At 38.2% G+C, this 27,788-nt stretch overlaps 3 protein-coding genes across 4 annotated transcripts; 1 reads left to right on the top strand and 2 right to left on the bottom strand.

Moving 5' to 3' along the window:
- Nucleotides 1-427: 427 nt before the first annotated feature.
- Nucleotides 428-7,175, bottom strand: mepcea (methylphosphate capping enzyme a). 2 transcript variants are annotated; one of them, XM_052556635.1, is made up of 5 exons: nucleotides 6,619-7,175; nucleotides 3,604-5,488; nucleotides 2,475-2,693; nucleotides 1,738-1,861; nucleotides 428-1,648 (listed from the first exon to the last, which is right to left on the bottom strand). In XM_052556635.1, exons 2-5 carry the CDS (start codon nucleotides 5,455-5,457, stop codon nucleotides 1,596-1,598), a joined length of 2,250 nt encoding a protein of 749 aa, XP_052412595.1. In that variant the 5' UTR covers nucleotides 5,458-5,488; nucleotides 6,619-7,175; the 3' UTR covers nucleotides 428-1,595. The 2 variants fall into 2 exon arrangements, with proteins under 2 accessions (XP_052412595.1, XP_052412596.1); XM_052556636.1 differs by having other exon boundaries at nucleotides 6,763-7,169.
- Nucleotides 7,176-9,255: 2,080 nt separating this feature from the next.
- On the bottom strand, nucleotides 9,256-11,520 carry her1 (hairy-related 1). Its single transcript, XM_052556639.1, has 4 exons — nucleotides 11,419-11,520; nucleotides 11,143-11,238; nucleotides 10,930-11,029; nucleotides 9,256-10,428 (listed from the first exon to the last, which is right to left on the bottom strand). Exons 1-4 carry the CDS (start codon nucleotides 11,458-11,460, stop codon nucleotides 9,644-9,646), a joined length of 1,023 nt encoding a protein of 340 aa, XP_052412599.1. The 5' UTR covers nucleotides 11,461-11,520; the 3' UTR covers nucleotides 9,256-9,643.
- A 7,673-nt stretch (nucleotides 11,521-19,193) lies between these two features.
- Nucleotides 19,194-20,589, top strand: her7 (hairy and enhancer of split related-7). Its single transcript, XM_052556640.1, has 3 exons — nucleotides 19,194-19,376; nucleotides 19,497-19,592; nucleotides 19,702-20,589. Exons 1-3 carry the CDS (start codon nucleotides 19,332-19,334, stop codon nucleotides 20,197-20,199), a joined length of 639 nt encoding a protein of 212 aa, XP_052412600.1. The 5' UTR covers nucleotides 19,194-19,331; the 3' UTR covers nucleotides 20,200-20,589.
- Nucleotides 20,590-27,788: the final 7,199 nt, after the last annotated feature.

Below are 27,788 nucleotides of genomic sequence, written 5' to 3'. Positions count from 1 at the left end.
TTATCATATTATATCATGTTCAAAGTTCTCTATGGTCACATGGGATGCAGGAAAACAATAAAATAGTTCATTCTTTTTATGAAATATTTTGTGTTGATTGTGGTTACATTAAAATTATTAAAATTTGACATTTTTATGATTTAATTATTAGCTTTTTTTTTTTAAACCTCCTACAGTGACTTTATGAACCCCATTTTGGTAGACCTTGATGATTAATGCAATTTCATGCAATTTGAGATGTGTTGCATGAGATCACACAGTGTTAATTTGCATACTGCGTTGAATTATCCTATACAATTTTGAACTTTAATAAACCAGGAAGGAACAGCATAATTTTAACACAACAGCTCTGCTTGTGAATTTCCATAATTATAAACTAGGTCAAGAAATAAGTATTGAAATTATATATATATAAACAGTTACGAAGTCATGTTATTTTGAAGTTTATTTGTCAACCTTTAGGAGTCCTTTGAATGAAAAGAACCCTTTTCAGAGATACACCAACTTTATATTTGCACAGGAAAATACAAATGCATGAGACAAATTTATTCTCTCATTTTAGTGCAAACCTTTCAATAGGAATAAAATGAACAACAACAAGGTTACCTCAGCTGTGACAAGCACTCTGGACAAACAATTTACAAAATGTACCTCGGTTTTTGTTAAACTTCAACAGTTGGAGAATCAGAACAAAACTGATTCAAAGAATAAAAATGTTTAAACATCATTCTCTATGAGCCACCACACCGACAAGGAATCACATCCTTCTGGATTTTTATTATGGACATTAGATCGGTAAACACTTTTATCATAGCATATCAGCTAACCTGCAGCTTCAAAACTGCCAAGGACAAAATTACGACCATGTTAGACCAGGCAATATAATTGATGGACTTAAAATTAAGCCATTGGTATTTGTTAATAAGTGGCAGCCATGCAGGCTGCAAAATAGCTGATGGGCAGACAGATGCTAGAACAGTTAATAGTGATGCTTTGTTCAAAAGGTAAAGAAAAAAAAATTAGTATACAACAGTGCAACAACAACAAAACAGCAAAAATCTGGAAACCCAACATCTGGTAACATGCTCTAATATTTCCTTTTCAGAAAAGAAAAATGGTCACATGCCCAACCACCAAACATTTTAATTTGAGATGGCCGTTTACCAGTTTTGTGTGCTAGAGAGGAAGCCAGGGTTGCTCAGGATTTCTTATTTTAGGAATTTCATTCCAAATGAATTAGGAATTCCTTTTTTGTGATTTGCTTGGATTCAACATTGTGCTTGTTCACAAGACCATTCTTTATGAGGGGTAAAAACATCTTGCTTCAGTAGGGAAAACTCTGATTTGCATCTGTAATTCTTCAGTAGAGTCTTTGAAAAAAGAAAATTGCGATGGGTTTTCCTTTATTCTGAACGGCTAAGGGAACAATTTCTCTTATTCAGCACCAATGAGATTCCATTTAAGAGTTCAAAATATGGAATGTCTACCATCAAATAAAAATGCTTGAAGTTTCAGTGGCTTCAAATGCTGGTCGTTTTCCAAATCCAATCCAGTCTTGCGTTTTCTTCTCAAAGTTGGGGGTTAAAATGGTAGCGTCACTTTTGAGGTGAGGGTCCTTTGTGAAAAAGGTAGATTGGTCTCTGAAAGCCTAGGAGAAGACAGACTGAGGGTTAGGAATATTTACATTATATCAGAATATCATAGGGAGGAACTAAAGGCTTTTCAAAAAGCACGGACCTCTAGAATAATTTTGTGATGTTCCAATGAGCTCATAACTGGAGAAGCCCACTTCAGTAGTCAGGTAGGAGGAGAAATGGTCGGGTTTTAACCGGATGCTGTGGTAATTCTTAAAGATGGTCTCCTGAGAAATTAAACGATAATACAATAAAATGCATGTGGTTAAACAACAAGTACCTAACCTGAAAATGGTCCAATGTATGACAAAAGGCTTAATTACACTTTTAAAACTGTATGTTCCAGCTTTAAATTCCATAATGCAAGCCGTAATTGCTATTGTGCCTAGGACAACTAGCGGAAGCTAGAGATTAAGGTTTACAAAGTATTAAATAGTCACTTTAGTTACAAAAACGCATTGATTTGTTTCAAGAAAGACTTCGTTAACCCCCTGGATCAATGTGGAGCTCTTTTTATGATGCATGGACGCAGCGTTTTGGAAAAACCTCATTCACTGCCATTATAAAGCTTGGAAAAGCCAGGACATTTTTTTATATAACTTCAATTGTATTCATCTGAAAGAAGAAAATCATATACACCTCCAATGGCCTGAGGGTGAGTAAATCATGAGATTATTCCTTTAAGTTTCATTTTATATAAAATAGAATATATTAAAACAGTATGCAATTGTAATAATAGTGCATATGTATCACAGATCATTCCTTTTAACAAAATCAGATACCTATTTTGCTCACAGGACACACGTTTGAGAAACATGTTAACACAATGTTTGAACTTACAGTGAGTTTCTTTCTCTTGCCATAGGAGTTCCAGGGCTGGGGCTCCAAAATGAAGAGTCCTCCTGGCCGCAGGTGCTTGTATACTCTCTTGAAGAGCCGTTTGAGTCCTGCATCACCCCAGTTCAAGTGGACCCATTTGGTCACACTCAAACACAGGATCACATCGTACTCTTCTGTTTGTGTCTGCAGCAACATATCATTTTCCAGAACATAGTTCCCCTGTGCAGGTCAAGACAGACAGAGGATTATGAAAACGGACAGACAGGTGCTGCATGCCTAACACATCAACAGTTACCATGTCACACCTATTCATAAGTTACCTCCAAGATGCTAAGGTGCAAAGCGGTTGCCTTAGCAATGCTGTTTGGTCTCTAATTGGTTCAAAGTGTTTTCAAGCTAAAGGCTTTAATGTTATTGGATAAGAACGTATATGCATGCACTCATAAAAGCATAACCAGACAACAGATTAAAGACCTAGATCACACCAGTACATCTTTAGCTATGCTGCACAATTACTTTCTGGATGTACTTTATTTAAAGGTGGAGCTATTAAAATAAATATTATCATTACTTCTTGACACAAGTGTGCGCTTTAAACAGATAAGGCTTTATAAAAAAAAAAAGTCTAATTAATAGCTAAAACTATTATAAACAACAGGCTTGCATGTATCTGCTGTGTAGCGCAGAACATTTCTTGAATTCATTGTTTTTCACTACTCAGCTAGTATGATTTACTGCTGCGATGCCATTCTGCTCAAATATGAGTGCATGTATGATGTATGAACATTTTATGTTGTATTGTATAGTTTATTGTATATTATATTATGTACATTACATTTTAAGACCCATTTATACAACACTTCATACAACACAGATTGTTAGAAAGCAGCTTTACATGAATAAACCATTGCAAAATTCATCAGTTATGAAACAAATTCATTTTCAGCTGAGAAGCAGCTTTACAAAAGACAACGGTGTTTTTATTCAGCTCAATGCTGATTTTATACATAAAGATGATCAAATCAGGCATACTTGATACAGCAATTTGATTTGGAGCAAAACATACATGTCCAGTAAACATGAATTACAAATAAAATAAAAAACAGCAGCAAAAAAAAAAACATCTTACCTTGACAAAGGTCACGTTGGCAGGGAAATCTCCAGGAGGGAGACTGTTTGTGATCATCTCAGGCAAAGGGGGGCCAGCTATGGGTCCTCTTGAGATCCGGAGGGAGACAGGGAATGAACGCTTTCCATCAGGGAGACCTGCCGATGGTTCTTCTTCCATTTTCCAACTCCTCTCTCGCTGATCAGCCTCTGTGGTTTTATTCTCCCTTTCTTCTCGATCAACTTCCATTGCTTTTCCCACCATGCATTCATTCGCTTTGTCCACATGCTTTGTTTTGTTCTCATCCCTCTCCTCTTTTACAACAAAACTCTCTTCGTCTTTCCTCTGACTCTTTTCTTCCACTAAATCCCCCTCAATCCTCTCCTTCCCTTCCCCTCGATTCCCCTCCCCATTTTCCCCAGAACGCCGGGCCTGCTGTGTGCGAACCTCGGAGAGGTAGTGGCGTATATTTTGCCAAGCAGCATGTATCAGCGCTGCGTCGATATCCAAGCCCACAATCCGCGCCGGTCGACAATTTTTGGCGACTGATAGAGTCAGGTGGCCGGTGTTGCAACCCAGATCTAATACCTCCTTCCCTCTAAACCACTCGGGATCCATAACACGGATACGAGGATCCTCGCTCAGCCCTGGGTTCCTATAACCATAGTATTTGTTATAGTTGCCATACTGGAACTTCTTTTTAGTCTGTTGTGGAATCTGGTTGCTGTTGCTTTGTGACCTCCAATGGTTTTGATGCTGTTGAGGCCTTTCAGCAGCTCCGCTATGAGAGCCCATTCCTGGGGTGTGAGAGGGCTGAAAATGCCTCCCAGATCTCGGGCCCCAATTTCTCATGCTATTAGAACTGTCTGCATTCTCCAATTTGTTTCCGGCGCGCCTGCGTTTCCGCTGCCTGCTTGATGGAGGGTTGGTGGGGTTTGTAGATGAAGGTGCGGTTGATATATCAATGGTTTTCTCCTTCACCTCACTGCCATTTGTGGCTAAATTAGGCTTATTTGAACACTGCGCCTCAAGATTAGAGTCCAATAGCGGTTGGTCCTCAGGAACAAGTTTGTTTGCTACAGCTCCTGGGTGCGAATGCGTTAAAGAGACCGTTGTTGTTCCCTCATCTTGTCCTGCTGCACAGCCATTAGACTCTGGTAAATCCATCTGTGTGACTATTCCTTCACCTGAAACTCTTCCAGTGCTCGCTCCATGGTGCTTGTTCCGATGTCTTCGCCTGCCACTTTTCAGGGGAGACACCAACAGACTACTGTCCCCTGCACTGGGGCAGTTGAGATTCAGGGGGTCTGTGATATCTCTGGGTATCAGGATCTCTACAGGGTCTCTGCTTTTGGCTGGCAATGGTGAGGATTTGGGCGTCTCTGCGTTGAGAGCCCTGTTCACCTCTTCATCCAAAAGACTGTTAAGGTTGAGCGGGTCAAAAATGTTCCCGCCCAGCAGGAAATTGGTAGGCAGGACAGACTCGCTCTCAGAGTTGGCACGCCGTCGTCGTTTACCATAACCAGGGTGTTTGAAACCAGCGCTCATCGTGCTGCGGCGCTTATTGACTTTCTGTTGTTGAGGTTTGGGCTGCTGGGTGCCATTTTGAGCTTCTGTAGACGATTCCACCCCAACAACCCCTCTGTCACTTGGAGTATTGTTATCTGGGGAAGCGGTTTTCTCTCTGTGTTTCAGTGATGTCTCACTTCCTGCCTCTTCCCCAGTCTCTTTGCTGAGGTTTATAACTGTGCTGTTCCCAGACAGATGGGGAACACTGGTATCGTTTCTAGTAAGTTCTGAGTACTGTTGGGAAGTGGGGTCTGTTTGCCCCTCACAAGATAAAACAGTTTCTTTGTCAAATGACATCTCGATCATATTTCAGGTTGACGCTGGAGGACACATGGATCTGAAATGAAATCAACAAGCAATCATCCACAAAGCAAAAACACACAAAAGAGGATTCACTAGATCATTACTATACTACTTAAAACATGGTAGGCTACTGCAAGCTGCATCCAGCTAGAATTTACCATTTAGAGCAAAGCCTAAAAGCCTTTTTATTTTATATTTGTTGTTTTATTTTTTTATCTATTATAATTTTTATTAAATAAACTGAATTGATTCTATGTAGTGTCCGGTCCTATGTATGTATGTGATAATCTTCTGCAAATTACATTGTTATATCTCATATAATATAATATAATATAATAAAATATAAGAAAGAAAGAAAGAAAGAAAGAAAGAAAGAAAGAAAGAAAGAAAGAAAGAAATAGATCTTTAAAGTTTCCAAGAGGACAATTTTGATTTCCAAATTGAAAAAAAGCTTGTAATTTCATTTTACTATCCAGTAACAAAAAATAAAAACAGTGCTCTGCTCATAACAATATTAAACACATTTATACATATATACACACACGTTTATATAGTTATAAAATCATGTTTATAAATCCATGTAGAAATACCGTTATAAAAGACTAATTACACTGAACAATACAGCTGCACAATTAATCGAATTACTAATCGCGATTACATTTATGGATGGCATAATTACTTAACGTTAATCGTTCAAAGCTACAAATTAATCTTTCAACAAGTCCACTTATGTTATTCTGCACGCTTACGATGTTTTTTTTTACTTTCTACGTGTTACCTCAAGGGTTTTTCCATAGTTTTAACTTTAGTTTTAGTATAACAATGTAATACCATTCATATTTATCATATTTGATGCTTAATACTATATAAAAGCACTGAAAGTTTTTCAGTTAACTTAGTGTTTTCACATAAAATACGGCATGCAGTGGCATCAAACAATGATATAAACATTGTTCATTATAAATTGTGATAATGTTAATGAATAATCGCAATTACAATTTCAAGGGAATAATCGACAATTATTTATCATAATCGTGCAGCCCTACTGAACAGAGAAAATGGCATTTGCACATATACACAGAACTTAACATTGCCAGACGCTTTAGTGTCAGTGTGCATAAAGAAAGTAAATGTTAGGGCTGCATTCGCAAAACGTCCACCCACCTTCAGTGGCAGCGTCCCGCCTACTCGACACTGCTGTTATTATTGATACTTTTTACAAACCCCGCCTTCCAAGCGTCATTCATGAATAATACATAACAGTCAAATTTCCAAGAAGAAAACAGAAGAGAGAAAACGTAGAGATACCTAAACAGGCTCAATGCTGCGCTCAACACACAGCCCGAGGCTCTAACTCTCTCCGCCCTCTCTTAAAGGAACACAGCCCAGTGCCTGCCTCCCTCTCCAGCGGACGAGTAAAACCCCACAACAGCCTGGTCAGTGTAGCGACTGCTGTCCTTGCACATCCTGCACTCAAAGCGCCAGTACGCACAGCTGTCCGCTGATGTCAGGTTCACAATCAAAATAATGCATTCAGGACACACCCCTTAAAATAAAGCTTAGTGAAATACAAACGAACTCTATTTTAGAATATCGGCAGGCTGTGTGGAGGTACTGATCACAATGCTCGTATTCTATTTATGATTCTAGCCCCTAACTGATCGGTTAAACTACTGCTCTTACTCGACTGAACTTTCTAATGAGCTGCAGAACCTCGCTATGAGGAACGGGGCTTTCAGTGCTTTATATATCGCGAGCGCCTGATGACGTCGCGATGAGCAGCTGAACCGGCCAATAGTACACGCGTGTTCCAGACACTCTCGTTCCACTGTCCAATCATGGAATATGTAGGGAGGGATTAGCCTAGATTCTACTTTTTAGACGCCCTAAGTATGTGCCTGCTCATAAAAGTCAACGTCACTAAACTGGCTTCATTGCCTCACGAATTGTGCGGCAACCTCGTTAAATCTCCCGTATATTACGCATGTTAATTTTTTTGTGCATTATAATAAGATAGGGGTTTTGTTCATGTGTGTTTTGGGCTGTTGTTTACACACTGTACACTTCCTCACAGGCAAGCACAAGATGACCTATAGCTTTTCTATCCAGCATGTAAATAAACGACATTTTTGATAGTTGATTGACAGGCAGTAACCTAAAATGCACACTCTGCAACTGAAGACTAATTATTTATGCAGCACTACTCGCTTTACGACGGCGGTTGCTTGTATTTGACTATGATTAGGCTATAAGCAGAAGCATTGTGGTTCCCGCCCCCGCGTGTGGTTGCTGTGCAAGGCATATTTGAGTGACTGGGATTTGTAGTCCTAGTGCGCTTACTGGCGCATATTTGTGTAGTCCTCAAGAAGAACGTATGTAAATGAAAAAAGAAACTTCTATAATTGTTTAAACAACTCAGAAACAAAATCATAGACATTTACCATCACAAACAGTTAATCCTGCTTAGGTAGCAGCTCCAGTAGTCATAAAAAATATAAATGTACTTGCTATGTCTTCAAGATTTCCCGAAATGCTATAAGGTAAATAATATATCAAGCGAGTTCTTGTTCCTATTGTTGTAGCTATAACGTGACAGTTTTGATGCATTTTCCGTTTGAACTTTGTAGGAGTTGGATACATTATTACAGTAAGTCTCTTTGACCAGCAGAGGGCAAAAATACTTATAGTAGACACATGACACATTACTGGGGCACGTTGTAATAGGCCTTCAAATAATAGAGCTGTTCATAAAACAGCGAATGATATTTAGGAGCTGAACACGCAGCGCCAGGTGGATCCTGGGGAGAAGGAAAAAATGGAGCATCGAATAATTAAGTAGGAATATTTGTGTGAATAAATGTGTAAGAATAGGAAAATCAAAAACATGTTTTTTTTTTCATGTCTTAACATTTTTAGAGCATTAAAAATAATGTAAAAAAATATATATATTTCATTCATAAGTTATGCTATGTCCTGGGTAAACAGGATGCATGCCAAAAAAAATTGGAAGAAGAAGAAGAAGAAAACATGGCCTACAAATATTTTCATTAATAATTTTATATATTCATAAATGCATTCATTTGCCCTGGATGTTTATGAAATATGTATTTGTACTAAGAAAAATAAACCTTTATACATAATTGATTGGCAAAGTGCATGCAATTGGGGTTTGTATTCATTTTTGAAAGCAAAATAAAAAATCCTGCAAGATGAAACACAATTTGTTAATGGACTTTTGACTCACAATAGTTACTTTGCTTGACAACTAGGACCAGTCGTTCTGTGCCATCTGTACACTAACAGATGTTTTCTGCAGATGAATTTATTGTTTGGTGAAATGTCATGCAGTGATAGCAGTGTCCTGCAGAATGATACAGGTTTGTTTGTGTGTTTATTTGTTTGTTTGTTTCTTGCTCCTTGAAATGCCCATAATCTGAGGAATATAATATAATATAATATAATATAATATAATATAATATAATATAATATAATATAATATAATATAATATAATATAATATAATATGTTTTATATTTGAATGTATTTTAAAATGTAGCTTATTCTTGTGATGCAAAGCTGAAGTTATTATTGTCATCAGTTATTATTGGTACTTGGTTATTAATATTCATATTATGAATGTTGAAAACCATTCAAAAAAATTGGTAAAATAATTTTTAACTTAATTTTTTGTTGTTGTTGTTGTTGAAATCGTGTTACAGGTTATATGTGAGTATGAGATCATTCAAATAAAACATAAATAAAACTTGACATTACGAATTATTAGGCTCTGTTTATTTCCTGTAGTGGATAGATAGATAGATAGATAGATAGATAGATAGATAGATAGATAGATAGATAGATAGATAGATAGATAGATAGATAGATAGATAGATAGATAGATAGATAGATAGATAGATAGATAGATTAACAAAATTATATATATATATATATTTCGTGAAAAAAGTACAATTAATTTAAAATGTACAATAGGGAACAAATAAATATATTAAACAATTTGTATACAATAAGTCATGTGCGATTATCACAGAGCTACTAATGTACACATGCCCAGGATACTCGCTTCCATGTCTTTTCCATGTGAAGCCCAGCCTCTTCACAAGCATCCTCAACTCCTGCTGAACTCTGATGGTAAGCTGTTGCTTTGAGTCACTAAGTGTTTTGAGTTTTGCTCACCAGGGCCTCCACAAAGACTGTGGCTGGTTCTGGAACAGAGATCTTCTCAGACTCTGGGGTTGGCAGGAGGGAGACGAGCCAGTGGGTTGCACTGGAGTGGGGGAGCCCACCGAGGCCTGAACATGAGGTCTCGGGGCTACAGGCAGAGCAGTGACTGAGAAACTGATAGAGGATGATGATGATGAAGATGAAGAGTCACTAGAGAGTGGAGAGATGGTGGGAGGGAAAGGGAAATGGCAGGGGACAGAGAGGTATGTGGGAGAGCTGGAGAAGGGCGGAGAGCTACTTGTGTAACAAGGAGAGGGTGGAGGAGAGAGGGAGTATGGAGGGGAGAGGTAGGGATGTGTCATGGCCTGTCCAGTGGGATGAAGCATAAAAGACTGAGGATACAAACTACTGGTGTAGGAAAATGGCTCTGTGCTGGTTCTCATGGGTCCTATCGCATGGACGTCCGTCCTGCATGTCATCTCCGCATTTGGGTTCCATGGACGGTGGGCAGCTTGGCTGGAAACTATACACTGGGAAAGAGTACTGCTGTAGGAGTCAAGGTGGTGACACAGGCCTTGAACGAAGCTGTCTCGCTGGGAAGGCTCTACACATTCGATGAAGCTGGCCAAACGGGAGATACACTCCTTAAAACCGGCTTTGTAGATAGGATTGGAGGGCATCTGCTTCTGGACATTGATGGGCTCGGGGACTGAAGCGAAGGGAATATGGGGTGTTCTCAAGAACAGAGTCGGAGCGTTAGCATCATGTGGGTCTGAGTCTTTGTTGGAGTTGCCTGAGGCAGAGGGTGAGGTTAAGGAGAGCCGAGGTATGAAGGTATAGAAAGGTGTGTGGGGAGGGGGGGGGGGGGGTAAAGTGGAGTGTTCAGGTGAGATAGAAAAACATGAGATGTTGATTTAGTCGTAGGTTTAGGGTTGTTATTGAAAATTCATTCAAAGGAACGTTTGAGAACAGAATCAAGATATAGATCAAAAATTTAAGTTAAAGGAGTTAAAGGAGGATTTTAAGAGAAAAAAGATGGGTTTAGTTTATTGATTGTAAAAATTAGAAGTCAGAGAGTGAAGTATATGGAGTTATTTTGGGTTAGATTTAGGAATTGAGAATAATAAAAACAGGAGGGGAGAGAGAAAAAGACAGACACAATCAATTAGAATCATCAAACTTAGAGGCATTATGTGCAACTCAAATCGATTAACACAATAATAGTGTTTATAAAATAGGGGTATAAAGCAAGCCCAGTTTTGAAAAATTACTCGATTATAGACAGAAAACTTACCTTGACTGGGCCTCTCTCTCGCAACTGTGACTTTTGTCCGAATGTATTCAACAGTTAATTCCAGAATTTCAGCCTTCTCCAGTTTAGGGTTTTGAAGTCGCTGTAAAAGTGATTATTCATTACGTTACTGAAACATTTCATTACGCTTAATGTTTAATTATATATGTATTAAAAGGAAGAGATGGATTTAAATTATATATATATAATTCTTACCGTGTCTAGAGTGTTATCCAGGAGAAGCTGTCGCAGCTCATCTAAACGCTGATTTATCCGGTCTCTCCGTTTCTTCTCTATAACCGGCTTCAAGATCTAGACGAATTCCATTACATATTTAATTTACATTTTAAATGGAAAGCCATGAAACTTTAGTTTGAAAGAAAAAAAAAACAATTTAGTAATATTAAAATACAAAATCCCACGATATTATGAAAATGTCCATTGAGAAAGAATAAGGCCTATAACAGAGAAACCATGCATTTAACTACTCACTCTTTTCGTTGGTCGTCGACTTGCCATTTTTGGAGTAACCATGATCTGCTGAAAACGTATATTCCCCTTGGTCTGTGTTTCTCAAGAAAATTATTCTACTGTGGTAAATGTCCTCGCAAACTCTCCTTTTATTGGGGATGCTGGCTTGTCATTGGTGACAAGGTGTCAATGACGTTTCTAACCGTATGGTCGGATCCCCCTTATGGTCGTATTAATATATTCCAAGATAAGAAACTATAAATCCATTAAGTTGACAGTTACCACACATTTTGTTCCAGCGAACTTATTTAACAGTGAAATATTACAACAGTTCTGTCTTATATGAAGCTTTATGTGTGGATATTAACACAATGAAAACTGCATATATCTCTACTGTCATTAGAAGATTGCTTAGAATAACCAGTAATGTAGTCATAGAACGCTTATGATTTCATGGACTCGTTTGTTCGTTTTATTGCGCCAATAAGTCAATACAAAGCCATTTCAGTGTATTTTGAAAGCAAACTTGACACTCAGTTTGCCAACACGCTCCTCCCTTTCACAGATTACCACCTCAAGCCCACCAGATATAACTATATGGTTTACAAACATATATGTTTCACTTTTCCTGAAAGCTTGTGTTTTGATATAATTCTTGACGATAAAAGTTGATATAATATATATATATATATATTATATTATTATTATTATTATTATTATTATTATTATTATTATTATTATTATTATCATTATTATTTCTTTTATTTTTTTTTATTTTTTTTTATTACTTTTAGATTCAGATGCCATAGTCTAGGCTATATTTTGTTCAGTGACCTACATGACAGATAGCTAATGTTGCTCTATTCTCACACTATTTGTTTTGTTTTAAAGCGTATTTTCGTATAACCAAAAACCCTGTGTATGTGCTATGGGACACTTCAGATTTTTCTCGTGGGAACAGAATATTTTGGCACAACAGATGTGTAAAAACGAACACACTCACACCAACACCGCCAGACTACTCAAACATCTCGGAAACGCTTAGAATTTCATTAGATGCTCAACGATTTTCGTGCATTGCCTTCACACCTGAAGCGGATCGACACTCGTATCGATGCAGTGCAAAAACGAATAAACGCCAAATAAACATAGCCTAGGTAACTGGTCTGAACTTAAAATGCGTAATTCAGTATGTATACTTTATATGCATAGAGCCTGTAAGCTAACTATGTTCATAATTGTTAGTCTAAAGCTTTATTATGCTGGCTCGTTCCGAGTTTCCGCTGTTTATTGTGATGTAGGCTATTGTATTGTGAGTGTTAATTTTTTAATTTACCATGCTGTTAATGTTCTATAATAAGGTTTTGAAAGTGATGTGATTGTTTGTGTGATCACTTTGCTTGTAGAAAGTTATGACAGAACAAAATCAGTGATGTATTGTATTGTGAGTGTTCTTTCAACAATAAAATATTTAATAATTCTAAAGTATATAAAATAAATATTGACAAATATTTCTCAAGGAGAAAAACAATCGATGTTGCAAAAAGCCACTTGATAACTTTTGGCATTGCCTACAATTAAAAACAATGTCAAATCGAAGACATGATGCTCTTCATAAATTGACAATTTTGCCTGTATAAATTATTGGCCTGTATACATTTTTGACCCCTGCATGGGCATCATGACCAACCTTAAGGAATATCCCGTGGGAAAGTTTAATGTTTGGTAGAGCAGAGTGGTGGCACCTTTGCTCATAATTCCATTATGATTATTATGATTCTTTTGACAAGTCTGTTTAACAGTCAATTTGGCGCTGGCGAGAATAATTGTAGCCTAATCAGAACATGGTCAAGACATGGCGTGAAATGGGCAAGCTTACAAAACTAATAAAACAATTATAAATTGGCTTTTAGGTCGCCTCAATATGAAGTTGTTTTTTCTATGCATAGAAATGATTCTATACTGCAACACTTTGTATATTCAATATACAAAGTGTTGCAGTATAGAATCATTTCACCTTTTTCAATGCAAAACCATTAAGAAACCATGTTGGTTCCTGATAGCCTACGTCCGCACAGTCTGATGGCCGTCGACCAGTTAGCGCACGGTCACCTGCTGGACCATACTGGATAACAGAGCAAACGGGCACGTGGAAACTTTTGGCACCTGAACGCCTGTTCAATAGAGGTGTGAATTAGCCACGCTTTCAGGCATGCTGTGAGCACGTGTCGTCTGAATGGACAAGCCCCGGGCAAGTAAACGTGATCAAAAATTCTAGTACAATGACCCATAGCCTAACAGAGAGAATATTAAAATGGACCCGGCTGATGGAGGAGTAGCATTAAGAAGAATTCTTAAATATAATTTATCAGGGAACGATCAGCTCAACCAGTTGAACTTGGTTGAAATTTTGCCGACATGTCTAGGAGTTTGTCCCACCAACATGAAAATTGCGTAAAATCTGAAAATTAAAAATTTGAAAATGTTACATTTTGAAAAATGCATGGATTCATAAATGCTCAGAATTATAAGGACTATTCAGTTATAAAAGAAAAACATGTAATGACACGCGATGAGGATCATTAAGAGGCTGATGTTAGTGACCACTTGACCTAGTGCTGGATGGCAAATAGACCTTTAGTTCTGTATCGATATAAAGAAACACTATAGTAGCCTCTACGTGAACCCAGAGATGTTTAAACACAAGTATATATTCCTATATATGTGTGTGTGTGTGTGTGTGTGTGTGTGCACGCGCGTTTGTTTGTGTGTGTCAGGGGTTGCCCACTAGGGGACATCAGTAAACTTCCCTTTGTGCTGCAAGATAGGCCTAGCTCATATGTTGATAAAGATCCGCCTTAGGTTTGTAATATTATACAAATCAGTAATGCCGAACGTTCCGATTTCGCTCTAAAGAAGCACTTTGATCTCATATGTATTAAGATATTAATAGGTAAAATACACGTGGTCTTTATGAAAATGTATAATAAATGTGACTTTTCCGAAAATAAAACCTACTAAATTAAAACTATTTCAAAGACAATAAAAAGTCAATAAAAATATCTGAATATGTGCTATTGAGCCAATGAAATAAGGTAAGTTTGTCACTATTCATAAAAATGGTTGTAAACACCAGATTAGTGTCCAACAGAGCCTTTTGGGGCTATAAAGAACTTTTTTTTTTTAAAATCTTGATTTCATATTAGTATAGGCTATTTTAAAATATGATCAATTAGCCTAATATTATGTTGCTTTTGCCCCTCTTTCTGCCTGAGCTTACTAAACCCTAAATAACCATATTGTGTCAATTAGGTATTTTTTATTAGGCTACTGATATGGGTAATCAGCAAAAATGACAAGGCTTTAACAACAATTATAACTCAATATTGATGTAAATAAATTATGAAGTAAAACACAAGACAGAAACACAAAATAGATAATAAAGATCAAGTTCCAGTTAAAGTCCTTTATGGTATAGTGGGTATGGTGTAATTTATTGGCAGGTGTTACATTTATTAAAACTTTTTAAAAGTCGAAAAAAAAATTAAGCTACGTGACTTTGGGGGAAAAAAGGGGAATAAAGAACCAAAATATAGAACCTTTTTTGCATTAATAATTTTGGCATTTTGCATAAACCGAAGTAGGCTACATATAGCCTACGTTTTCCCGTTTTGTTCGAGAGAAAATTTCTCAGAAATAAAACACACATTTTAACAAATTATTTAGTAATTATGAAAACGTTTATGTTTAGCCTATTTATTTATTTTATTGCTTATGCGCTTAATGATTTGAGGCACAGTTTACTGGGAGTGCGATTCCCGTGGGAAACTGTGACCAGTTCGTTTAGAAGTGAAAGACCACACGTCCTTCTCTGTGTGAAGCTATTCTTATTCTGGTTCCTTTAACACATCTTCTTAATACCAAATGTGCGTCGGTGAACCTGTGTTCTGGAAAAACGAAACATCATCGCTACTTGATCGAGATATATAAAAAATCATAAATATAGGCTAAAATTTCCATATTGCTGCTTTGATTGTATGAAGCGTGGGTGACAGGCTGTTCTGGGAATGCATTTGTTTATTTGGATTCCATGAAGAACATGGAATTTAATGAAAAACGCCAATTTCAATAATCGCGAGCTTCATCTTTCAAAATAAATGTAAAGACAGTTAATAATTTCCTTAGTTCTACCATTGGTTCAAGACGAGAGGGGAACAGAGTCACGTGACAGTGATGAAGCTCATATGTGTTTACAGTCAGGGGCGCTGCACAAGATCCCGGGCCCTATGCATAGGAAGTCCTAATGGGCCCCCCTCCCCTTGAAAATATATATTCCAGACTTTTCAAGGGCACTCTTTTCCTTTGGGGCCCTGGTAATCAGTAGGCTACTGGTTTTATCCCCAGTCCAGCGCCCCTGTTTGCAGTAGGCCTACACAAGCCATGGACTTATAAGACAGATGACTCCACTGTTTGAACGTCTCTCTCTCAAACGCGCATACTCAAACACACTCGACGCGCAAAACTCCGCATTTGTATATTCAATAGCAAATAAACTAATTAAAAAATATCCAGTTCAAAAAGCAGCTTACTGTACAGTATGTCTCGAATACTGTCTGTATAAACGTGCAGAGAGTAAAGCCCATATGCAACAATCGCTTCCTTTTCCGCATCTCGCGACACTGAATTTGAGTCCTGTGCAGAACACAAAACTGATGGAATCTGCTCCAGTGCAGTGTCTGGATATAAAACCTTCAGATGACGCACAGCTTATTTTTCAATCGTTTTAACTCAGAGTGAAACCACACATGAGCGGCTTTCTCGCACTGTACAAGTTATCCAGTTCATACAGCGCGTGTCCTGAAAATAGATGTCACCCCCGTAAATAGGCCTAACTGTATTGTGTGAACGTAACAGTAAAAATTACGCCTGTAATTTCAAAGTGAAGATTTACAATAAAGTCTAATCTATTCTAAGTGTTCTTATTAAAATGTTATTCGCTTAGCCTAGTTAAATTATTTCTGAAAGGTTCCATATATGGGACCCAAAATGTTTCCAAAATCAATATAAAAAACCCCTTTTGGAAAGTTTATTTTTAACAGAACTGGATTATTTTTTTGGGCGCGTGTGTAAATATTTAAAACTTGATAAACAAGAGGTAGGCCTATTTGTCAGAGTGTTATGATGGGAACCAGCTATTAACCACGCTCTCAGTAACACGGACTGCAGGCACCTCGACTCTTTTTATTACCTGTCAGAATTTGTACATTTTCTCTGAGCACAGAGATGATTCCCAGTTCCCACGCTTCATTCCACGAGAACTCTAGAGCAGACTGTGTTCACATATAGTCGTCATTTTCATCACGTCGGGTGTTTGCGATCAGCCATTTGTAAATTGCCGTCCACCAGGTCATGAATTTAGTGTGATATTGTGTAAGTTTCACGGTGATATTCTTTCCTATAAGACTGTTAAAAAGTTTTTTCTCCATGGTTTTCTTCAGATTGTACTCAGCGACTCTCATTAAACCTTTGCATACACAAGTTGAAGATTAAAGCAAATGGCACGTGCAGGGCCATTAAAGTGCGAGGGTCGATGTGTTTGCTCGCACATGAGAAAAGAGCAGACGAGACGAGGATACTATGGTGTATCGGTAGTCTTTGGGTCGGCTGGCTTGCGTTAGACTACTAATAGTGGACACTCTTGCTGTCTCGTTTGCAATGAAGAACCCCAAGAAAATTATTTGCCAATGTTCCAATGATAGAAAATGTCACAACGTGCATATAGTGAGGTTTCCCCGATCTGAGAGTAACTTTAATTCGGTTAGGCTTTTATTACAGGGATGTCGCACAAAGGGCATCCAAAGGTCGTGCAATTGTGTAAATATTTAAAATTCGCCCATAACCAACAGGCAATCATTTCAAAAGTGCTACGATGGGAACAAGCTTCTAGCCACGCTCTCTTAGTAACACGAACAACTTACATCTCACCTAGTAACACGGAGAAACACCTCAGTCCTTTTTTATTACCTGTTAGAATTTGTACATTATCAGCAGACAAAGAGAAGGTTCCCACGCTACTCTTTAGTAGGCATGTAAGTGCATGAGAAAAGCAGACAGCGTTCGCATAGTCTTAATATTGAGTGTTTTGCCATATAACTTGCGTCTCTGCATCAGTTCATTAACTTACTGCTATAACTTAGTTAGCCTTTTGGAGATGAAGTTCATGTGATCACAGGTAAATGTCTTTGTTTTATCTTTAATTTTTCCTTTCTTTGAAACGCATATCCCCAAAAGAAATATCAATAAAATAATCATGAGTGATTATCAGTGGTCTTGGGTCATGCAATGACATTACCAAAGGACATGGACAGCAAGGATGGCCGCTGATTGGACTGACCAAGTGGTTAAGTGACCATTTCTTCTCTCTTGCTGGTCATGTCCAAGAACCTAATAGCCAACTGGGCTGTCCAGTGAACAAACGGCCGTAAATTTCTACGGGAACCATCAGGGTAGACACGTTCTGTCTTGTTAAATCAATCCTTGCAGTTTCGAGGGCGTTGAGCGCGAATTTTTTGGCGATAAGAAGAAGAGATGTATCTTCAGAAAATTAATTAACAAGATTCACATATGCTAGTGATTTCAGTGCCATGAATAATCAAGAAACCAGGGTTGCTTGCATTTCACATGCGTGCTCTTAAAAATGCACACGTTTCAAATTCACTCACTCTTGCGTTGTTCACAGGTGTGAAGTTGCCACGCGGCACGCGCCCACCTGAATTATAAAGAGGTGTGAGCACACGTTTCCTTGCGACCCCCTAATGATTCACACCCATATGCTACAACTTTAAGTCCTTGAGCAAAACACACATATTATTTACAAAAGTGCAGTCACAAGACTGACAGTATGAAAATACAATTGCTCCTTTTATTACGCACTTGCCCTGTTCTTTTCTCGATTTTAAAATCCTTTTAAATAAGGCGCGTTTGAATCTTGAACATTACTACCAATAATAAAGGGTCATTTAATTTTATTTTTTATTTTTTATTCATTAAAAGCACCGTAAACATAAAAAATAAAATCACTGTGACATAAGCTTTATTTGTTGTTGAGCTGTTTCAAGCTGCTTTACATATTTGGCACATGTCGACTTCTTAGGAATGTGAAATATAAAGTAGCCTATGCCAAATAGCCAAAATTTCGAACCAAGCTGATGCACAGCTAGACGCACATATAATGCAACAGTGGAAATAAGAATTTGAAAAGTAAAAGAAAGTAGCTCATGTCTGTCCAGCGGCGCGTGGGCTATTGATATTCACGTCTACTGTCAGCATGACACTTATTTTCTCATGCACACACGTGCCTACGGAAGTCTAGGTGTCAGTGAGCGTGCTCCATCAGTCCTTTTGATCTAAGGCTGCCCTTAATGTCTTAGTGCAGATTATATGTTAGCTAACTACAGTCAACTGCACAAACGTAATTGGAAAAAAAAATAAGTATGCCTATTTCAAATAAATATGTAAGGCCAACACACTAGATCCCTAGCCCTAATGCAAACATGTTTTAATGACCTCGATCTAATGTCTTAAACTTCTGTCCGTCTCTAATATTAAATGTACCCAAATATATGAGCTTTAATATTATAATGACTTTCAATATTATACCCTATATATTTTTAGTGTTTCGTTCTTAGGTTTTTAGCTGTGAACAAGTTGTGCATTAAAGCACTGCGCCTCTATGATTGGTCTGTGACAGAGAGTGGGCGTGGCTTGTCAACCACGCGCCGAAGGCTTATAAATACGTGCGCTCAGCTTCAGCATGGCATCTCACACTTGTCAGTGCGCGTTGAAGATAGTTCTTTTCCAGCATACTTTATAGAAGACAACTTGGACCTTTAAAGGATTGTATCATCTCTACTACTGTTTGGAGTAAACGTGGAATGAAAATCCTCAGAGATACTCAGACCATTAAAATGGACAGAAAGGTAAATATATATCTTTTTCCGTGCATTCTAACAAACAGAGGTCACACTCAGCTGACTGGCATGTGTATTATAATATAACCTGACCTGTCCACTGACATTGGTCTTTTTTGTTTCCTGCAGCTGTTAAAACCTCAGGTAGAAAGACAAAGAAGAGAAAGGATGAATCGGAGTCTGGAGAGCCTGAGAACACTGCTTCTGCAAGGCCCTGAGCATAATGTAATAATAACATACTTTTTAATTTCTCTGCATAATGTCATCTTTTAGTTATAGATCTATGTTCCGAGCTAAGATTGATTTTCTAAATCCTCCTCTCATATTTTTGCAGAGTCCCACTCAAAGGAGAATAGAGAAAGCAGAGATCCTGGAATACACCGTCCTGTTTTTGCAAAACTCTGTCGCTCAGGCCAAGAAAGCAATAGATGTAAAAGGAGGAGAAAAGTGTCAGTTTATGGACGGCTTTTCATCGTGTCTTCAGAACGCGGCCAGCTTCCTGTCAGATGAAGGTAAGGCCCGTGGACTGGATGGTTCAGTAACTGCTATACTGTGTCAGCGTCTGAGCCAGCCATGTGTGTCATCCACCTTCCGAGTGCCTGTCAGAATCCAGAACTCATCCAGCAAGCAGGTTCCAGATTCAAATGCACAGCATCATCTGCAGCAGAACTCTGTCTGCAAACAAGGACTTCCAACAGCTTGCAGAAATGTTTTGCCACATCTGAACAGGATTCCATTCAGAAGCACAGACTCCAACACACTGCACACAGCTCCACCATCCTCTCAACACCAGACACCAGTCAGCCAGACAGTCTGGAGGCCTTGGCCTTGAGACACATTTACAGAGAAATGGACTCAATATACTGGGCTTGTGTAATCATTAAACATGGTTCATCTCTTTTAAATTATAGGCCGCAGAGAGACATGTTTATTTCCAAAAATGTTGTTTAATGATTTTATCATTTGGCATCACGTTGAAATTGTAAAATGTGTAAATAGTGTATGATAAATTATGCAATATATTTTTTACACAGATTTTTTTTTGGTCTTTTTTTTTTCTTTTTTTGCATGATATGTACTGGGTGTATGATCATTTGTAATACATAGCCGATGTATGTATTCTTCTATTTTGCACATTTATTTATTCATGACATTCCCTTTTTATAGCTGTATATTTGGGGGATTGAAACATACATTCCATCATTAAAATTTAAAAATGAAATATTCTTGTGTATTTGTTTATTATTATGCCTACTTTTGAATATATATATATATATATATATATATATATATATATATATATATATACATTTATCTTATATATCTTAATCTATGATTTCATGAAGATTTAAGATCAAACATTTAACATCGCTTTCAGCACGCGCCGAACATTCACAGTCTATTTTGATCATCAAACCCTTTGAAATGCGCGCGACCAAATGTGACGCGCAAGTGTTAGTTTTTGAGGCGCCAAATCGCCGGCACACTTCCACACGACTTCTGTTCTGACACCTCCGGCTTCCTCTGCTCATTTGTCTGCTCATGCTAATAAATAAAAAGTGCGAAAAGGCGCCACGTGCCCTGGCACCTTGGAGACATCCTCCTTTACAAAGATATTGACATGCCTATGAAGAGTGAGTGACCAACGGCTGTGGTTAACTTTTGACTCTGTTTGCTACATTATGTCTCAGATCCCAGTGTGTCCATTTGATATATAATCAATAAAATAATGTCTTTAGTGAGAACACTTCTTGTGAGCGCATGCAAAGGGAAGTCTAGGATTAAATATCTACTGTTTGGACACTGTGCAACTTCAAAATCGATTCTCCTTCGCTGTTTTTTGAACTCTTGGGAAAGACTGCTAGACATCAGAGATATGCTAATGAAGACAAAAGGCTAAACTGTTACCTGGTTTAACACATCGTTTCCCGCAATTCTTTTTGCAAGTGTCAAGAACACATGCCTCAACGACTGGCACGCGCATTTCCATCCCTTTGAATCAAAGAAGCGTGAATTTCTTTACGCAATAAACTGTAATGTGCCAGGGAATGAAGGTCAGATGTCTTTCCCACACTTTCAGGTTGTTAATAATTCACAAAAAATAGAAAAAATTAAAAATAAATGAATAAATAAAAAGTGGAAGTGGAATGGTGAGTCCTAGTGTTGTTGGTTGTTATAATGTTTCACACTGTCCACAGGTTTGATTATTGTTTAGACTAAGAATTGTGTAAATATACTAAAGCTAAAAAAAAAAATATTGATGTCGAAAAATTTAAATATGTTGCCTGCTCAATGTTGTTTTTGCTAATTCGCAAGGATTTCTTACTCTCAAAATTTATTATGAATCACTGTAATCCTTATTTTTAAATCGTTTGGAATAAAAGAGTCTACTTAGTGAATAAATTTAGGCCAGATGTAAAACAGGCACCTTCAGAAATGTAAGCATCTTCATAGAAATCATCTTTGTGTATCTACTGGCATTGCAAACCATTAACTGGTTAGTTATTTTCTTTTTCTTTCTTCTGTTAACAAATAAATACCTATAAATACATATAATATTACTAGAGATTAATATTAGAGATTAATAATATGGTGTTTTATTCTAGAAGAAGGTAACAAAATGTGTAATCCTAATGTAAACAGTTTAGGATTGGGGTTAAATGTATGACTTGCTTTATCAATATGAGTATAAAGCATAAAGATAATGTTTAAACTAACTCCAGTGACTGAAATATTCACAAACTGATACAATTACATAAAAAAGAAGCTGTTAAATAACAACAGAAATGGTTAGCATATACACAAAAGTAAAACAGAGAGGTCTTAGGAAAAAAAAAATCAATAACAACAAATTAGAAGGAATAATATTTTGTATTTGGATGTACTCTTCTCTAGTAGCACTGTTATAGCAAGTCCCTTTATTTATGACCAAAATATGTCAGTTGCTCCAAATAATATGAGGTGGATTGTTTACATTTCCATATAAATACTCCTTAAAAACCATATTAGGAATCCAAAATCATACTGCTTTTGCACACACATTTAAACCTCTCTCTGCATTTAGGAAATATTTTGTAGCCTATTCGATACATTTTCCACATGAATTTAAAACATATCTACATGTGCTAAATTCAACATACAGATATGTAGATATGTTGCAGGATAAACAGAGTGAGAAATTTCATCTAGGGTATAGCCAAAAGTTTAAAATCATTTTAGCACTGTGTAATCTGGGATGCACATTTTGAATGATTGATACCTCAAAACAATGCATGTGTTATAGTTAACTGAGTAATGTGTTCCCACCATCATCAATACCAGAGCAATACACAACTTAAGAATACAATAACCTTGCAGCCAAATAATAGAAAGGGGGATATGGGACATTCATATTTAATACCTAATAGTTTCAATACCAGGTCATGATGAGTTATGAACTGGCAAGAGCTACATGGCACATTTCACATTTAATTGTAGAAAGTTTTAGTTTCCTGTTGTAACTGTGTGACATCTCATTCTGTATCAGAATAATCTAAATAATGTGAAAGTTATTAGATAGACTACTCACACAAAGTTAGGGATATTTGACTTTCAGGTGAAAATTCAGACTGCTCTTTAGAGATGTCAAAGAGAATTCTATGCATCAGCCACTGTTGTCTGTTGTTACAGTCTGGGCAGGTCTGTCTAGTCAGTACAGAACTGCCCTTGTGAAAAGAATAACATTATTAATCCAATCATTGTGCCTCTACAGGCCTGATTTGATCTTCATAGACAACAATGCCCCAGCTCATAAAGGTTGCATCATCAGGGAATGGCTGCTGGAGGCTGGGGTACTTCAAATTGAGAGGCCTGCATATTCTCCAGACCTGAATCCCAAAGAAAACCTATGGGATCAGTTGAGTCGTCTTGTAGCTGTTTGACACAGAAGGCCTCTGATCAGAAAGCAGGACCACCCATGAGGCTACAGGTGGTCACACACACGCACATGAATTTCTTCCTGCACAGCTGCCTTTTCACTCTCTCTTTAACAATGACATCAGTGAGAAGCATGTGAACTTTGTCTGAATGCGTTTGTTCACTTTGTGACTGATGATGTGCTGCATAGCAGTACGCTAGCGTTACACAGAGGATCTGAAATGAACACCCATTCAGCACCAAATATGGTCAATTTTGTATTTGGTTGGTAATTTTGCAAGCACCAGCAGTGTCATAATTTCATTACGGACTGTATACTTAATATACCTGTAGTAATAAACATTTGAACAATGACAATAGAACAAAGTGTACTGCAATGTACTAAGTGCTTGTGCTGTTTCATGTCAGAGAGATGCTTTCTTCAGCTTGTTAATTATTTTACTATTATAATCTTTATTATGTTCAATGTTTGTTTTACATTATAAACTATAAACTATTGCTCACATCTTAACAGTGAGCAAGCTGTCATTAAAATAAAGAAATGTTGTAATAATTATATGTATGAGTAAATTATGTGGTATGGGAAAATATTGTATTGTAATTGTAATTTTTTTTATGGTTCACGTTAAGGATGAATTTATTTAACAAAATGACAGTTAAATTGTAATATTATGAAATATTATTACAATTAAAACTCTATTTCAATTTATTTTTTGATCATTTATTCCTGCTGCATTTTTAGAAGCCATTACTCTGGTCTTCATTGTCACATGATCCTTCATTCATTTCTTACTATCAAAGTATTTTTGTGGAAACTGTGATTAAAAATTTTCTGCAAGATTGAACATCAGTCCTTTCACAATTTAAGACCACTTACAAACTTCCAGCACAGCTTTCTCAAACTGTCAATACATAACTTCACACAAAACGTGGAGGGGGGGGGGGGGGTCATGGATGTACATTGTTCACAAATAAAAACTACATGACAAATAAAGCAAAAGTCCAGGCGAAAGGATGACAGCTATAATAATAATATAACATGCAGCAGCATGTGAATGTTTCTAAAAAGATAAGTATATCATGTGGACTCTGTAGCTCATGTGGTATATATATATATATATATATGTGTATATATATATATATATATGCACGCAACACAACTTTTCTTTTACATATCGACTGTGCAAGATTCACAGAGTATGTGTTTTATCTATCTATAAAGTGTCTTGTTCTGTTCCAGTGCTACTCCAGGTGTACACTGGCACCTCTGTGGACCGGTATGAGCGCGCCAAACCCAGAACAACAATGGTTATCCTCTTTCACACACTAGAGAAAACAAAGACAACAGGGCACCAGGTGGACAGAGGGAATGTGTGTGAAAAGTATGATGATGAAGATTATGATCTTTCTGTGGATTATGTGTCAGGGTTTTGGCAAGGGAGGAACTCAGGTGCAGACAGGGATTCTCAAACAAAGGGTTTATTACAACAAAAGGGGAAAACAAAACCCACGAGGGGGAAAACACGGAGCAAGGTAAAGACTAAATAACTGAAACAGGACTGGACTAACAAGATAAACAAGGACTCTAAATACTAACTATAAACAAACACTCACGGTAATACAAACACTTCTTAAGGAACAATCACAGAGTGGAACAATCACAGGTACAATCACAATGACAATGAACCGACGCAAGACAGAGCACACTAGGAGACCTAAATAGGGGAAACAATCAAGACACGACAGGTGTTACAGATAGGACAATCAAGACACGACTAGGTTAACAAGGGGGGCGGGGCAAGGGAACGAGACAACACAAGCACATGGCCCAAAGACAAGGCCATGCGCTTGTACACAAAACACGGGTCTGTCATGATCCTGCCTCAAGACTAGGAAAAATCAAGGACACGAGGGCAGAATCATGACAGAACCCCTCCCTTAAGGAGCGGCTTCCAGACGCTCCTCAAGGGAACATCAAACACGGGACACGACTGACATGACAGACTGGGACACCGACACAAACCAACAAGACATGACAAATAATAACAACGGCAAACAAGAGTACACAACAGCAGGGTTGGGGTGACAAATCAAAAAAAACAAACAGGGAAGGGGAGGGGGCGGGACCACAAAGTTCATGGGGGACAGACCAGGGCGGGTGGGAGGGGTAGGAATCTTAGGAGGGTAGGACGAAGGCTGACGATGGGGGGTACGGGCAGGTCTGGGTGGTGAGGGGTCTCGGGACTACTGACGGGGGACATGACAGGAGCAGACAAGGGACGCGGGGCAACAACATCTACTGGACACGGGGCAACATCTACTGGACACGGGGCAACATCTACTGGACACGGGGCAACATCAACGGGACACGGGGCCACATCCACGGGACACGGGGCCACATCCACGGGACACGGGGCCACATCCACGGGACACATGACTACATCAGCGGGACACGGGGCTACACTCACGGGACACGGGGAGACCACATCAACGGGACACGGGGCCACATCAACGGGACACGGGGCCACATCAACGGGACACGGGGCCACATCAACGGGACACGGGGCCACATCAACGGGACACGGGGCGACAACGGCTGGACACTTAGGACTTCTGGGGACAGGGTCAGGGGACAAAACAGGACTGACGGGGACTTCTAGGATTTGGACAAGACGGGACAAATAATCAGAAAAGGCTTTAGCAGCCAGGACAATTGGCATCTCCTTACGAGATGAGACAGACTGTACAAGAGTCTTTGCTGCAGAGTCGGCCGCGGCTCTCTCCTCCGCTCTCACGACTGCAGACTTGAATACGGCTCTCTTCCTTGCCGGCTCGGGCACGCCAGCGCTCACCGCTGCTGGCTCGGGCACGCTCACCGCTGCTGGCTCGGGCACGCCAGCTCTCGACGCTGCTGGCTCGGGCACGCCAGCTCTCGACGCTGCTGGCTCGGGCACGCCAGCTCTCGACGCTGCTGGCTCAGACAGGGATTCTCAAACAAAGGGTTTATTACAACAAAAGGGGAAAACAAAACCCACGAGGGGGAAAACACGGAGCAAGGTAAAGACTAAATAACTAAAACAGGACTGGACTAACAAGATAAACAAGGACTCTAAATACTAACTATAAACAAACACTCACGGTAATACAAACACTTCTTAAGGAACAATCACAGAGTGGAACAATCACAGGTACAATCACAATGACAATGAACCGACGCAAGACAGAGCACACTAGGAGACCTAAATAGGGGAAACAATCAAGACACGACAGGTGTTACAGATAGGACAATCAAGACACGACTAGGTTAACAAGGGGGGCGGGGCAAGGGAACGAGACAACACAAGCACATGGCCCAAAGACAAGGCCATGCGCTTGTACACAAAACACGGGTCTGTCATGATCCTGCCTCAAGACTAGGAAAAATCAAGGACACGAGGGCAGAATCATGACATTATGACTCAAACCAACCAAGAGGTAGACTTGCTTCATTTCTCTAAATGCAATTTGTAAAAGTGGTCAGCCAATGCTGACACAGATGTCTTCTGAATAAAAACACACATTTTACACATGTACTCCAAAAATATAATATTGTATAATAAATAGAATATATACTTTATAATATACTTTTATAAAAATTGTAACTGAAAAAATGAACATTCCACACTTGGTAGAATGACTATTTGCATTAAACCAATTTATTAGAAATATATTATTAGAAATAATCAAATTAAGTGTTGCATGCTTGCACAGGAAATGCTAGCGAACATGTGAATATATAAGAGTGTATTATACGATATTAGATCATCGCGGACTGACATCATCGCTCTTTCTTGTTCGACAGTGGCATTCTCCACCAAACCCAAACATCTGTCAGCAATTCCCACTACTGAGAAGAAGAAAAAAGGAAAAGGGAAGGGAAGAAAGAAGAACCCCTGTCTGAAGGAATACAAAGATTACTGCATCCATGGAGTGTGTCAGCATCTGAAAGAGTTGGACAGGCTTTTTTGTGTGTGAGTTTCATGTAGTTTTTGTTCAACAAATTAAGGACATCTTTTGTTCTAGGCTAAACCTTTGCCAAAGCAGCTTACAAATGAGGGAAAAATACAAGCAGTTAATAATATAAAGTCCTTCCATATATCAAGACTTTCAGAATATACCGTTTGAATAGCAGATCAAAATTAGAGCAACAAAAAAAGTAAAACATTTAGAGATACAGTAATCGAATTATTGCTTTCAAAAGAGTAAGAGTTTAATCTAAATGAACTGATTTGGTCTCTTGATATGATTCCCCTCTTGTGCACTTGAACTAATTTTGATCTTTTGGCTGGTGCTCCTTACAGGTGTGAAGAAGAATACTCAGGACAGAGATGCAATATATTAATATGGTCAGAAAGGAGGAACAAATGAGAAGGAACAGATTTGATGAGAAAGTGTATCTTAAATTAAATAAAATGGAATGTGTTTATCGAAGTATTTTAAGTGCTATGTGTATAGTATAAAATAACA

The sequence above is a fragment of the Carassius gibelio genome, chromosome B5 (genome assembly GCF_023724105.1).
Source record: "Carassius gibelio isolate Cgi1373 ecotype wild population from Czech Republic chromosome B5, carGib1.2-hapl.c, whole genome shotgun sequence".
Classification (NCBI taxonomy): domain Eukaryota; kingdom Metazoa; phylum Chordata; class Actinopteri; order Cypriniformes; family Cyprinidae; genus Carassius; species Carassius gibelio.
This window is presented reverse-complemented; position numbering and strand designations above follow the sequence as displayed.